Genomic DNA, 15,529 nt, shown 5'->3' on the forward strand with positions numbered 1-15,529 from the left:
ACTTAATATTTGTCACAGTGAAATTGTCTTTATGTTCCACAGAGCCCTGACAGGTTTCTACCTTTGACCTGTGATGACCTCTAGAGGTCAATGACCTCAAAATGTCAGAAAATTGATATTTTGCATCATTGGTTAATGATAAAACACAGTAATGATGTACTAAAACTTAATTTTTGTCACAGTGAAATTGTCTTTATATTCCACAGAGCCCTGACAGGTTTCTATCTTTGACCTCTGATGACCTTCAGAGGTCAATGACCTCAAAATGTCAGAAAATTGACATTTTAATGCGTCACTCATAACTGAAACACGATAATTATGTACTAAAAACTAATTTTTGTAAGAGGAATTGCCTCAATGTTCCACTGAGCCTTTCGAGTCAGATTTCAACCTTTGACCTCTGATGACCTCAGATGACCTATGATGAGGCCAATGACCTCAAAATGTCAGAACATTGATATTTGGTGCAATTGGTTGATGACAAACATGATTTAGATGTTATATTCATTTGTATTACAATTGAATTGTTTTCCTATTCCACAGAGCAAGAGAAATTACTCACGTGTCTCTACCTTTGACCTCTGAGGAAGGTGACAGGTCAATGACCTCAAAATATCAGAATATTGATTTTCTATGTATAGTCAATGGTCAACTTTGTAATACCCGATGTACAATCATTTATGCTATAATAGAAGAATCTTGTCATTCCATGGAACATTGGTCATTAGCCTGTGCATTATATCCAACTTTGACCTCTCAGGACAATGAGAGGTCACTGAGGTCACATGTGTAGGCTTACCTGTATTGATGTTTGGCTTAATTGGTGTAATCGTAAATGCTTAATCATGTACAAATCACGCACTGATGTTTTGATCAAAGTATGTATGCATATTCCACAGAGCATTGGTTTATAGTAACAGGTCTCTGAAATGTGAGAGGTCAATTACTTCAGAAATAAGCTTAAGTTTCTTGAGTGATGGCAGTGACCTCAAATACAACTGTTATGTTTGGGTTAGTTATGTAGACTAGCAAATATAGGCAAATATGGCCATTATCTCGACACTCGAGGAAAACAAGGCCCACGAGACTGATATACAGAGTGTTTAATCTATTCAGTGTAAGTCTCATAGATCTTTTCCCCCATTTGTCGGACTCATTATGGGACTGGTTTGCCTAAGTGTCAAGCTCATGGGCAATATTTGCATAGTTTCCAGCTGGTGGGCCTGTATTGGCCAGTGTAAAGCTGGTGGGTTGTTACAGTATGACTGCGATGAATGACTCATGGTCCTGGAGTATACAGTCCACAGCTGCGACATCATGGACCATCTTGAAAACTTTGACATACTGTGAGGCCCAACATGCATTCCACATGAAGTAATCCTGTGTATTGCAACTAGCTATTGCCATCCGAGACCTACCCAGGGAATAGATAAGCATTCATGGCAAACCATGGAGAAAGCGGATTGTGCAAAATATTTTGGAGTTCCAATAGGAGGCTCGGCTGGAATCAAATCGCCACAGCAGCTTAAAAAGGTTATACTTCAACCAAAGACTCTCTCCAGACGAAGATACGAGTATCATAAAGTTCAGGTGTTTTGCTACTCCATGCCGCTCAGGACTGTCCTGGAATATGCATGCATCATCTGGGATCCATTCACCCAGGTGAAACATCATGAAGTTTGGAATGATCCAGAGAAGATATGCACTCTTTAGCTGCAATGACCATCATATGCATAACAAGCAAAGTAGGCCTACTCCCACAAAAGGTGGCGGCTACTCTCGGCCACTGTCTCTTGTATCTCTTTGAAACACTTCAGGAGAGAGATACTCAATATTCAGCTCTGTTATTAAAGATACATATGTCTCTCTTTTTGTTTTTGCATTTGTTGTTTTTTGCTTCATATAGCTCTTTGGATACCTTCTTTAACCAATTAAGAAAAGGCTCCATGGCAGAATATTACAAGATTACACAGTATAATGAAGAAGAAGAAGAAGAAGAAGAAGAAGAAGAAGAAGAAGAAGAAGAAGAAGAAGAAGAAGAAGAAGGAGAATAGGAAACGAGATCTGCTGTCAATGATGCAGAGCCAATACCAATCAGTTCCATGGCAGATCTTAGTCGGTACTGCAAAGGTTTGGATGTCTCTCTCTGTTGACAAAGGATATTCTAAAGCTCCAAGTAAGTCCATGGGGTGGTTTACATTGTCTGGGCATAGAGGGTTGGGTTGGGTATATGAGGATATGGTGCTTTGTTATAACAATTAGGTCTGAGATATCTATTTTTTATGTTTGTTTTGACCATCCCGCATGGATCTCCAACGAAAAGGAATGATAATGTGTTAGACCCAGCCGCCACCGTGTTTTTTCAATAGATATTGATATTACAGTGTAGTTGAGAAAAAAGTAACCGCTCATTGTCCTAGATGGAAGTCAAAATTGAACTGTGTGTGGAATACTCTGCATACAATTTTGGACATACACACACACACACACACACACACACAATGCATTTTTTTAAATATAATTATTATTTCATAACCAGCTGGCCATTACAAACCAATGAGACCAGACATCAATATTCTTACATTTTGATGCATATCTTTCAATATCCTCCAGGGGTCAGAGGATCATCGCTAATGTTCATGTGAAATGAGTACACGCCTTTTGAATTGCTCACTTTTATTTGCTATAGAAATACACAATATGTGCATCATGTCAATCATTAAATATTGTATCAGTTTCATTTTCAGTCTTGGATTATTTTTTCTATGTACAAATAAAATCGTGGCAAAGTAAACAACTTTCACATCAAAATATAAACGAGAATACTAAAAAAGAAATAGATGTAATAACGTGCAAGGCAAATACCAGGCCTACATCATCTTAAGGTATACAGGTGAAGGAAATCACCTTATTGATAAACAATTAACTTGACTGGGATAGCGACCACTGAACAATATTGTTTCTTAAAACTCTCTCTTCTTTTCAACAAGTGGAATAAAACACATGCACATACCGGGGCATCAGTTTGGAGGAGGGGTGGGGTGGTGGCAGGGATAGTTGACCCCCACCCCATTAAATTCTGAGATGTGGACTATGTTTTGTTGTTGTTAGTTTTTGTTTTTTTTTTGTTTTTTGCTTTTTAGACAGAAAACTGCCCAAGTTTTTCACTTTAAGTGTGCATCGGATTGTTAAAATTTAATTCTGAAATGCAAAATCTCCCTTCTGTGAGAGGGGATATCTCCTTTCGATAGACTCCTTCCCCCTACTTGGTTCCTTCCGCAGATAAAACATACTTTGGGGAATGATAATTTCCCTTATTCTATGAAAAATGTTTTTAAGAGATATTTTTATTTGAATTCCAAAGATGAAAAGGCTTTCCTATATATGCACGATTGTTCATTTTGGAGGGCAAGAGGCATTTGCCCCGCCTCCCGAGAAAATATGGGAGGGGGAATGGTGGGGACATAAAACTTTGCCTCCAAGAATTTCCTGAGATTGAGATTTTTTTTTCTTCACTTTTTTGACAGAAAATGAATTGTCACTGAACATTTCAGCTATAGTATGCACCAGATTAAAAGGCAGAATCTCCTTTGCATACCCCCTCCCCCACACTATCTTTCGTTATGTCCCCTTCCATATACGCTCAGTGCTTTTGTCCCATTTTTTGTTCTGTATCATCACAAAGTATGTACTAGATCTTTAATTTCAGTTCCGACATATTAAAGAAAATCCCTCTTGTTGGAGGGGGTAGTGTATCTTTCCATTAACAATCCCTCCTCGGTTTCTACCCTTAGATTTGGTACACTCCTTTTACTGACAATTTCCCAAATATTCCATCATAAATGTGTATACTAGATTTTTTTTTTTTACATTTCTATTCTTACTGCAAAGGCTCCCTCGCATGGGAAGGATTGGGGGACAGCCCCTTTCATACCCTCCTCTCGCTGTATCAACCTCTCCTCCATGCATTGATTATGGCTACACATTTGGGTATGGACTTTTTTTTTTTTCAAAATGGTAGTTCAACCAAGAGTGGCACGAGATCATTGAATTGCAAACAAAAGAATGCAAAAGCTCCATAATGTGGGAGGGGGATACCTCCACCCACATCCTTCTGTCGATTGATCTTCCTCCATAGATGGCTGACTTACTACACCTTTTTGATACAATTTCGAGGTATTCCTTCAAAAGTGCCTGTGTGCCAGGTCGTTGAATCTCATTTCTCAAAATACAAGAGCTCTGTCGAATGGGAGTGGAATACCCTACCCTCGCCAACGCTGCGCTTGCTGGGTTCCCATCCATATAGACTTGGTACACCTTGGTGATCCATAATTTTCCAAATATTCCCCAAAACGTATACATCAGATTCTTAAAAAAAAAAAAAACAAACTTCGCTTTGGGAGGAGGGTAGGTGAGATGCGCCCACACCCCATCAACTTCCGTATAAATGATGACGCACACATTAAACAAGAGCTACACTGAATCACTGATTTCAGGTCTAAACCTGCAAAAACCCAATCCCCCACCCACATCCTCCCCCTCCCCCTCCGCTTCATTCCTTTGCACCATGAACTTATGCTTTTACATATTTTCCAAGTTCCCCCCCCCCCCCACGTGAAAACAGATCGACACCCCTTGCTCTGTGCACATACCCGACTTGGATAATTACCTTAAAAGTTCTGCGGAATGAGTAGCCACTTTTTTGGTAACAGAAATGCATGGTTTGTAAGCCCTACATTATAAACAATTATTAACTATTAACTATCGCAATATCAATATTAACATCCTCACATTTCATTCGAGGTATTTGACCTTGTGTGATTTTCATAGGTGAACGGTAATGGCTCGTTAATAAACAGGGCCTACGAGTGCTCTCTAAAACATCATCATGTTTACCATTGATGATGCCAAACTATTCTGATACTTTGAGGTCATTGACCTCTCGAGATCATCAGAGGTCAAAGGCAGAAACTCGTCTGTGTGCCTTGGAATATGAAGACGATGTCATTGTACACAGATCTATGCTTGTTTTGTACATCTTTACCATGTTTGACCTTTCACCAATGATGTCATACTTCAATATTCTGATATTCTGAGGTCATTGACCTCTCAAGGTCATCAGAGGTCAAAGGTAGAAACCTGTCTGCTCTTTAGAATATGAAGACAATTTCATTGTAAGACAGATATGCTTGTTTTGTACATCTTAACAATGGTTACCATTAACCAATGACGTCACAGATCAATATGATATTTTGAGGTCATTGACCTCCAAAGGTCATCAGAGGTCAAAGGTTAAAACCTGTCAACATGCTCTGTTGAATCAGAAAATGGTTTCCCTGAAGTATAGATGCCTGTTTAGTGAATCATAACCACATATATTATTCACAAATGTCTAAAAACATCGATATTTTGATATTTAAAGTTCATTGACCTCTGGAGGTCATCAGAGGTCAAAGGTAAAAACCTGTCAGTGCTCTGTTGAATCTGGAAATGATTTCTCTGTGGTATAAATGCATGTTTAGTGCAACATAACCACATATATCATTTGCAAATGTCTAAAAACATCGATTTTCTGATATCTAAAGTACATTGACCTCTGGAGGTCATCAGAGGTCAAATCAGACTTACCTCCCGATCTTAAAATAAATCTTATGGTATGTACTAACACTGGTGAAAGTTTCATGCTTTAGTCAAATTTTGCACAATTCACGTGATTTTGAGGGCTTATCTGCTCTACTACTGGTTAAATTGTTTTGTTAAATTGTTTTGTTCGTTTCTGTTAGGTGTCAGTGCTGAGAGTGACTTTAACTGGCTGGCCCAGCTGCGCTACTACTGGGAAGACAGCAACACTCTCGTCCGTATCACCAATGCCACTGTCAAATATGCCAATGAGTATCTCGGAAACTCAGGAAGGTAATGTACACCTGTTTTTGTTAACATCTACAGGACATGAAACCTAGCCCTTTTTTTTTAGCCTTCCCATGAAATCACAGCTAATTCTTTTTCCCTTTTTCGCACTATTATTGAGGCTAATTCATCCCTATGTTTGATGTGTGAAGGGTAAGGGTTTGTGTAGTCACTTTGATTAATACTGTAATTCAAAGGTAAAACATTTTTCATACTCTGTATTATTTAGTTGGAAAATGGGGTTTCAAAGCATAGCACCACACTAAGATAAAAAAGTGATTGACTAGTTGAACTTCAATTATGACATAAAACTTGGGTTGTTTGTACTTCTTGATTTGCCAGCAATATGAAGGAACATATTGTTGACATCTTGTCATTAGATACTTGGTGTCAGTTAAAAACTTTTTTGGGTATGTTTTTGTAGGTTGGTGATCACACCTCTCACGGATCGATGCTACCGCACCTTGGTTGGGGCCTTCCACCTCAATCTCGGCGGCGCCCCCGAGGGCCCGGCAGGCACGGGAAAGACTGAGACCACCAAGGATCTGGCCAAGGCGCTGGCTGTCCAGTGCGTGGTCTTCAACTGCTCTGATGGCCTCGACTACCTGGCCATGAGTAAGTTCTTCAAGGGTCTGGCCAGCTCCGGCGCCTGGGCCTGCTTTGACGAGTTCAACCGCATCGAGCTGGAGGTGCTGTCTGTGGTGGCCCAGCAGATCCTGTGTATCCAACGGGCCGTGCAGGCCCACGTGGAGACCTTCCTCTTTGAGGGCACCGAGCTGGTGCTGCGCCCATCCTGCTTCGTGGCTATCACCATGAACCCCGGCTATGCGGGTCGCTCAGAGCTGCCAGATAACTTGAAGGTAGAGATAATGTTGCTGTAGATAAGTAGTTATTGTAGAATGAGCCCATTTATTGAATGGTTTTGATATGTGGCAGCACAATTGTAGACACACCGTGTGTCACCTGTGCTGTGTTTTATAAACTGCATTGACAAATGAATGAATAAACGTGAATGTGTGTGTGTCTACATAGAAAACAAAATGGGTGTAAAAGGAAGAAGTACAAGAGGAAGGTTTAAATCTCCTGCAGATCATGTAGAAGGTACAGTTTAGTTGCATTAGGCAACACTACATTAAATGAAGTTATCATTGGATAAAAGTTATCCGTTGATAAAACCTACGTTCCTTGTATTTTCTCAACCTACCTATATGTTTTTTTGTGATCACATAATCTGCAATGTTGCAATGACATAACTATTACTGGTATTCAAGTAACGTATCACATGTGTATGCTCATACTTTCAGGTACTGTTCAGAACGGTGGCCATGATGGTTCCTGACTATGCCATGATTGGAGAGATCATGCTCTACTCCTATGGTTTCGTTGATGCCAGGAACCTGTCCGTCAAGATCGTGACCACATACCGACTTTGCTCGGAGCAGCTGTCCTCCCAGTTTCACTACGACTACGGCATGCGGGCAGTGAAGGCTGTGCTTGCGGCGGCAGGCAACCTGAAGCTGAAGTTTCCCGAAGAGAATGAGGATATTCTGGTAAGTCTGGAAGAGATTTCTGCCAAGTTTTCTTTTTCTTAACGGTTTCAGCATTGGCAAAGAACTAAGAAAGAAAATCAAAGAGATGGTGCTGGGCCATTGTTCAGTGATTTGGGAAATGCATTCAAAGGAGTTGAAAAGAGGAAACTTTAGTGAGGAGGGAATTCAGACCTGGCAAATGAATGTCTCTGATTTACATTTCTTGTATCTCTTAGTGCCTTTTCTGTAAATTCTGTTACAGATCAGATATAATTGGTCCAATGAAGGACCAAGGAGATACTCTCTCCTCTTAACCCATTGAGGACGAGTCCTGAGTATACTCGTGTAGGTGTCTATGGGAAGTGTGCGTTGTAGCAAAATCGAACCGTCCTCAACGGACTAAGTGGGCTGTCAATTTTCAAGCATATCCTTGAATGTTAGATTTTTAGGACATCTCAGTAACTTGTGTCTGGGCCTCCAATGATTTAACCCCGTCATGGAGGAGTCCCGAGTATACTCGAGCAGGTGTCTGTGGGAAATGGATGTGTTGTAACAAAATCAGCCCATCCTCAACAGGTTAAAGATATGTTTTAATATTTGACAGTGATCTCTTTTCATCCTGGATCATCGGGAATTTCAAACAAGGTATAACCTTGGAAGATTAAACTATTCCTTTGCCCTGTTTTCCTCTGACCAACAGCTGCTCCGATCCATCATTGACGTCAACCTGCCCAAGTTCCTGTCCCACGACATCCCTCTCTTCGAGGGCATCATCTCCGACCTGTTTCCGGGCATCACCCTGCCCAAGGCGGACTACCAGGTCTTCATGGAGGCGGTGATGGAGATCTGCGAGAAGAGGAACCTCCAGCCAGTGGACAGCTTCAAGGAGAAGCTGATCCAGACCTACGAGATGATGATCGTGCGACACGGGTGAGGTCATAGGTCATAGCGGCATGTGTCCTGACATAGGCGATACATACAGAATCTGGAATGTGCAGTGGTGCCCTTTGAGAAATCATGCATGGGGTTTTTATCATGTAGTGTAATGTTTATTATGTGATTTTGTACAGAACTATTTTAACAATAAGGAGCTTTGATCAAGTGTTCTCACAAATGTTCCCCAATGTGTTCTGTTTTTGTGTGTAGTCAATACCACATTTTCACAAGACCTGGTCCTAGCACATGAAGCATAAAGTCATAGTGAATGCATAATTAAGGAGCTTTAGATTTTAGACGCGCAGACGTTCAAAGGAAAAAAACATGTTCTGAGCGTGCGCAGTAGCGCGTGTATAGCCAATCTATTTTTAGCTTGCGTCGCCTGAGTTTTTCACTACGCGTACTAGGCTATTTTCACGTCCGCACAGTTTGCGACGTAGAGAGCTTCTTCATGCACTGATTCTATGGGGGCGCGATTGTATTTTTTATACGTTGCGTCCCAGCGTAATCTAAAGCTACTTTTCCACACGACGCAGGGAGAGGAGAATGTCCAGCGCAAGCGTCGGCTCAAACGTCCGCGCGCAAAAATCTAAAGCTCCCTATTGAATGTGATGACAGAACTTCTATTAGGCGTGTCTATTTGTGTCTTAATCTGTTTCCGCGACATAACTCACATACAGGAAATGCAGTTTTGAGAAAAGAAGTGAAGAGCAGATGACAGACCATGGTTGATATTGTTTGAACTGTACAGTTGCTTTAAATGTAAAAGCCTATAAAGCAGTTGACGGAATACCACTGGGGCATACATGTAGTTCTGTGAAAGGACAAATTTGAGGTAAAAGTCCAAAAATTCTAAAATCAGGGTTCAACAAATTTTGCCCAAAGAGCACAACTTTTGGCACAGCTAAACTGAATCTGACTCACCTTAATGAACTCTTTCCATACTCTCTCTACCCCCCTCCCAATCTTCTGCCAGTTTCATGTTGGTTGGAGAGCCATTCGCAGGAAAAACCCAGGTTCTCCACGTGCTGGCAGACACACTGACCCTCCTCAATGAGAAGGGTCTGAACGAGGAAGAGAAGGTCATCCACCGGACGGTCAACCCCAAGGCCGTCACCATGGGTCAGCTCTTTGGTCAGTTTGACCCGGTATCCCATGAGGTACGATCAGTCAGTGTAAATCAGGCATTTTTTCTTAAACTGCTTGCATAATGATCCATGATATCTGTATGCCAACCTAACTAACTCTGGCCTGTAAGCATATAAAAGCCAGATGAGTTGTTTATTCTGTGTACATATCAAGCAGACCAGGGGGGTGTTTCATCAACGAGTTCGTCGGAGGTTTTCACCGACAAATTTTCCATCAGCCAATCAGACGCAAGGATTTCAGTAGCTTTTAACAGTTGTCAGTGTAAATCACTGACAAAAAGTTTGATGAAACAGGCCCCTGATTCATTCTTTTTCCTTTCTAGCATAATGTTGCAAAACATATTTACACTAAGAACCTTTGCGTGTTGGTCTGCAGTATTTCAGTAGAGGGATGGTAGATTTCAGTTCAATGAATGAAAGTGTGTTCTAATGCAAAATTGCCCATGTAGTTATCATGATTTGAATGGAGCAAATATTATGAATGTCATCTTCTTTTAATCCTTTCAGTGGACGGACGGAATTGTGGCCAACACCTTCCGTGAGTTTGCCTCCACGGACACGCCCGACCGCAAGTGGGTGCTGTTTGATGGTCCCATCGACACGCTGTGGATTGAGAGTATGAACACTGTGCTGGACGACAACAAGAAGCTGTGTCTGATGAGCGGTGAGATCATCCAGATGTCGCCTCCGATGAGTCTCATCTTTGAGACTATGGATCTCTCACAGGCCTCGGTGAGTTTGTACTATAGAAATAAAGACTAACCAATTTTAGGTTTGCTTTATTTGCCTTTTTCTTTTCTGCCCTTAGTTCAGCATTGAGCTTTGTTGTTATTGAAAGGTTATCTTCCTTCTTTTTTTCCTCCTCACTTTAACTCCTTCATTGGTATCATTCTTCATGAAAAACCAGTCATATTTCAGGTCCTTCAACTTTTTTGTTCCTCATATGTTTCCTTTTTTCTATATTTATTAGGCATAAAGTAAGATTTGGTATTACAACTAGAATGTATTTGAAATGAGCCAGAAGTTGCACATTATCAACAAGAATAAAAAAGAATTCATCATTACTTTTCTCCTTTACATCCCCCCCCCCCCCAAAAAAAAACGAACATTAGCCTGCTACTGTGAGTCGTTGCGGCATGATTTACCTGGAGCCATCTAGTCTCGGCTGGCGCCCGGTCTTCAAGTCCTGGTGCAACGACCTGCCGGAGGAGCTGCAGAAGGAGCTGCCGCTCATCAAGGCTCTCTTTGATTGGCTCGTCGAACCCTGCATCGACTACGTCCGCAGGAACTGCAAGGTTTGTTTGAAGACATTCTTTCTATGCTTCATAAAATACTGTGACAGCTGCGACTGTGTCAGGTCATACTGGCCACTTGAGTGATTCAGAGCCAAAGAAAGATGACAGATTAATGTCAGGTATAAGAAGTTAATTCTTAAATTAAGTTAATTCTTGAGTAGATGTAAAGTTTACAAGTGTCTATAGATATTTTCATTTATATCATTTCATTTATATCATTTTATAGTCCATATCTTTTATTAAATGTGACCATGTATAAATGCATTTAACAAATTCACTGATATGTTCTGTTCCAGGAATACGTGGCAACAAGTATAAACAACATGGCGCGCTCATTGATGTACTTCGTGAGGATGTTCATGGACGACAACCTGGCCAACTGTGACCCAAAGAACATGAAGCCGTGGCTTGTTGTAAGTATGGCATGGATCCTTGAGACAGGTCCTTTGCGGTGAGATCTACTGTTCAGAAGATGTAATTCAACTCAAAGTCGTATACATTTGAACTTCATTTGGCCATATGTGCACTTCTGAACAAGAATCACCCTCTGGAACTTTAAATGTTCTGCCAATTGGTTGCATATTGTTGGTAACTTTGTTTACTTTTCCTTTCATCAAATCTTCATTGAGCACTATTTGAGACCATTGCACATTTCAATGGCCATGTTTCATCATCCTACATTGCATGGGTTTTTTAGCTTTGCCAAGTTTTTGTGGGATGGTTATATTGAAGCACTGACTAAAACCTCCATTTTGAATTTGGTCAAAGACTAAACCTCTTTCTTGAAGTAGACTGAAAGCTTGCCTGTAGCTCAGAATTCAAATGTGGCTAAATTAGCAGCTGGTGTCACTGACAAAAATTGGGAATCATAGGTATTTCAATATCATTTGACTGGAGCTTTGTAAATGTATAGAGTGTCCTAATGCATTCAAGCCATACAAGTTCTCATATCCTCCCCCATTGCGATCCCAGAACACCTTCCTCTTTTCCATCATCTGGTCGGTGGGCTGCACAACGGACAACGACGGCCGCAGCAAGTTTGACCTGTACCTGCGAGACATGATCACGGGCAAGGCAGAGGAGCACCCCATCCCGGCGGAGGTGGGCAAGCTGGATGTGCCCCTTCCCCCGGAGGGGATGGTCTACGATTACCTCTTTGAGGTGAGTCTCTTCTTCGGCTCTTGCCCTTTCGAGTAGGCCAGTTGCCAACAGACGGTTTATTCGAAATTCAGTGATCAAAAATCACTGATACACCGGAAGGTAGTGTGCAATGTATCCATTACCGTGTCTTTAAAACTGATTCAGGCATCATCCATTTCTGTGACAAATTAGAGTGGTTGTTGCCTTTATGCCATCAGATCATAGATGCAGCTGGACAAAATTAGTGATTTGAAGGGAAAGACAAATTAGCTCCTATTACATTACAAGTGGTTGGCAAGATGATATCATTTTGAGGGATATTGAGATTTACGACAGTTTAATTGGTGTTGAATCGCATGAACATTCATTGAACTTATGTGAGTAAGAAGAATCAATGGCTATGGAGGATATCTTTTTCTTCTTCATCATGATCAATATTGGAATATTTAGAGAACAAGGGAATATATAACAATGATATATCAGACCTGATTCCACATGCAATGCATAATTCAGATTATGTTAATGTATCGCTTATGCTCGTATATTTTTGATGGACTGAATCAGTACAAGGCCAGGGGCAAATGGACACACTGGAATGACACAATCCGGAACATGGACATCGGGCAAGGCCGCAAAGTGCAGGAGATCATCGTGCCGACCATGGACACAGCACGCTACACTTACCTCATGGACATTGCCATCAGACGAGAAAGGTGAAACACAATAAAATGACTACTTACCCCACACATTTTCCCATCTCATCTCTATCGATGGTGATTCTTATGCAGTGAACGTCGAAACATGACTCAGTTTCAAGATATGATTCCAGTGACTAATTATAGACATGATCCATATAAAGCAGATTTCTTTATTTGCAGTCCATCTTAGTCTTCAGCTCGTGAAGTCATTCCACAATATATGTGGTTTGTAAAGTGATAACTGATCTAATTCTGATATTCTTGCTGCATAAAAATAATGATATCCTAATGATGCGGTTAAGCAAGACATCCACTTTCACTACTTTCCTTTTTAGAGCAAGATACTGATGATGGTTGAACTGTTTCTATCCATTAGCTTACTGGAACAAAATGTTGAAAACTATAACTATTTCCCTCAAGTACATTTATTTCTTTGATCTGGTATCTTATGTATTTCTGATAAAATCATTAATGAGTTATAGTTCTTTTGTAATAATCATTCGAGTGTGATATTGTCCACTTGTTTTCAAGAGATGTTAAGCTTGTTTTTTACGTGTTTGTGTGATGTTGTTGTTTTTTGGGGGTCACGTCTCAATAAAAATCACCCTTATTCTCTACCACCAGGGCTATCCTGTTTGTCGGCCCTACGGGTACCGGTAAGAGTGTGTACGTCAAGGATAAGCTGATGAACAACCTGTCCAAGGATGACTACCTGCCGCTCTTCATTAACTTCTCAGCCCAGACCAGTGCCAACCAGACACAGGTTCGTAGATACCAGAACTTTATCAAACTACAGTGGCCATCCTTCACTAACCCCTGATACAGAGGCCTGTACAATGTTTACCTTCAGAAGAAACATATACTTATATTCAAGTTTCAAGTTTCTTTATTTCACCAAAGCAAGAAATATATTACAAGCAAACACATACATCAACATTAGAATACAATAACAGTTAACATATCAGTTGAATATTGGAAAAAGAGAATAGCAAAATAGAATGACAATTATTCAAACATAGACTTACAGGTATGCTATGTGTGATTTCAAGGAGGGAGTATCTTAACCCTACCCAAGCCAGATTTTTTCAGTTTGTCGAGAATGTCGAGAACATTGTTGGAGGGTGTTTTTTTTTTTTCCATTTTAGTTTAGTTTATTGTTATCTAAATGTGACAAAGTTTATTTGACACATTCTATGTGAAATCAGGCATTAGGTACCAGGCAGTAATTAGTGTTGTAAGCTAAATTTCATTCTTGTGGGTCATAATCTATCTTCTTTAACATTAATTTCCTGAGTTGTCTGAGTTTCGCTATACTGAGGTGTCTAAATAATCTATGCTGTGAATCTGCAGGACATCATCATGTCCAAGTTGGACAAGAGGCGGAAGGGCGTGTTTGGTCCACCCATGGGCAAGCGGTCAGTCATCTTTGTGGACGATCTCAACATGCCGGCCAGGGAGGTGTACGGAGCCCAGCCACCCATTGAGCTCCTCCGACAGTACTTTGACCACAAGAACTGGTCAGTTTGTTCTGCAGTCCATTCAACTCACTTTCACTTTTACTGTAGTTTCCAAAGTCAGACACTTTTAGACACTACGTTGATCTTGTAGTTTCTTCCATAGATTATGATGTGTGCATCATATTTTGAATATAATGTCCTCAGAGTGATAGGTGAAAGTTGTGCGAAAAGGAGAATCAGAGTAGAAACAGATTATGGATAAAAGTCTTCCACATTAAAGAAAATTGTTTTGATATCTTGCATCCCTTATATGCTGTTTATGTTTTGTGTGTACAACTTCTTGAAAATTTAGGGATATTACGAGAGTGTTGAGACAGGTTTGCATTTAATGCAGCCAGAATAGTTTTTGAGGAAGACTAATTCTAAGATCATGTTGTTTTGAAGAATTGTTGTCACTCAGGTAAGTTTTGTTTTACTCATAAGAGACAAGAAAAAAAAAGAGCATTGTAAATCTTGGCAAAGAATAACTGTGTACACACACGCACACGCTCACACACACCAAATAGTCTTCTTAGTTTGGTGCTTCTTTTTCATGTCTTGAATTTGGTTTGAATCATCCACTTTATAAATAGGAAGTATTGTATTGAAGAACATGAATCAAATAATGAAATAGTACTGATTATTTTATTTAAAAACAAGTCTAAATGATTTTAATATTGTATTTGATGCAACGATCTGAGTTCATCAAAAATGAGCAATCTTGTCTGATATATCAAAATGGGAAAGGTTGATGAAAATCAATTAAGTTTTGTTGAAATTGATTGAAATCTTAGAAAAAAATTATTTAAAGAAATTATAAAGAATTTTAATGGAGTAAATAATATTTAATCACCCATATAAATCATGATTCATGATGGTGTGTTTGCCTGACCTAGGTATGACAAGAAGGACACCAGCAAGATCAGTCTGATCGACATCCAGTACCTGTGTGCCATGGGCCCACCGGGCGGGGGCCGCAACCCCATCACGCCCCGATTCCTGCGCCACTTCAACGTCATCGGCATCGTTCCCTTCAACGATGAGACCATGCAGAGGATCTTCACCACCATCGTCAGTTATTACCTCAGGGTGAGTTGCTGTCCGCTCCTCTTCTGTTCATTTTAGAATTGCAATGACTGGAATTACAGAGGCATTTCAAATCTAGATTTATGTGAATTGTTATTGCATAAATGTGCGTCTAAACACATTGGGTACTCCAACATATAGGCCTGTCCAGCGGTGACACGCAAATGTTATATGCAAGGTATGTTTGTTTTGCATTAGTTGCAGTCTACGGACGAAATTCAAACAATGTTTTGATTTTAAATTGCTTTCGTGAATTCCTGCCATGGTCTGTTTTCAGCCATCTCTGTCAGAGGA

General features: G+C 40.4%; 1 protein-coding gene across 1 annotated transcript in view; it reads left to right on the forward strand.

The window, feature by feature from the left end:
* LOC140246264 (dynein axonemal heavy chain 12-like) overlaps positions 1-15,529 on the forward strand; it is a 67,500-nt gene that overhangs the window by 19,528 nt on the left and 32,443 nt on the right. The window contains exons 22-34 of the mRNA XM_072325726.1: positions 5,784-5,913; positions 6,332-6,767; positions 7,212-7,457; positions 8,137-8,366; positions 9,349-9,532; positions 10,028-10,252; positions 10,633-10,815; positions 11,112-11,228; positions 11,788-11,976; positions 12,520-12,668; positions 13,278-13,416; positions 14,004-14,170; positions 15,046-15,238. Coding sequence (XP_072181827.1) covers positions 5,784-5,913; positions 6,332-6,767; positions 7,212-7,457; positions 8,137-8,366; positions 9,349-9,532; positions 10,028-10,252; positions 10,633-10,815; positions 11,112-11,228; positions 11,788-11,976; positions 12,520-12,668; positions 13,278-13,416; positions 14,004-14,170; positions 15,046-15,238 — 2,588 coding nt within the window. The remainder of the gene's footprint in view (positions 1-5,783; positions 5,914-6,331; positions 6,768-7,211; positions 7,458-8,136; positions 8,367-9,348; positions 9,533-10,027; positions 10,253-10,632; positions 10,816-11,111; positions 11,229-11,787; positions 11,977-12,519; positions 12,669-13,277; positions 13,417-14,003; positions 14,171-15,045; positions 15,239-15,529) is intronic.

This window comes from Diadema setosum, chromosome 2 (assembly GCF_964275005.1).
Source record: "Diadema setosum chromosome 2, eeDiaSeto1, whole genome shotgun sequence".
Lineage (NCBI taxonomy): Eukaryota > Metazoa > Echinodermata > Echinoidea > Diadematoida > Diadematidae > Diadema > Diadema setosum.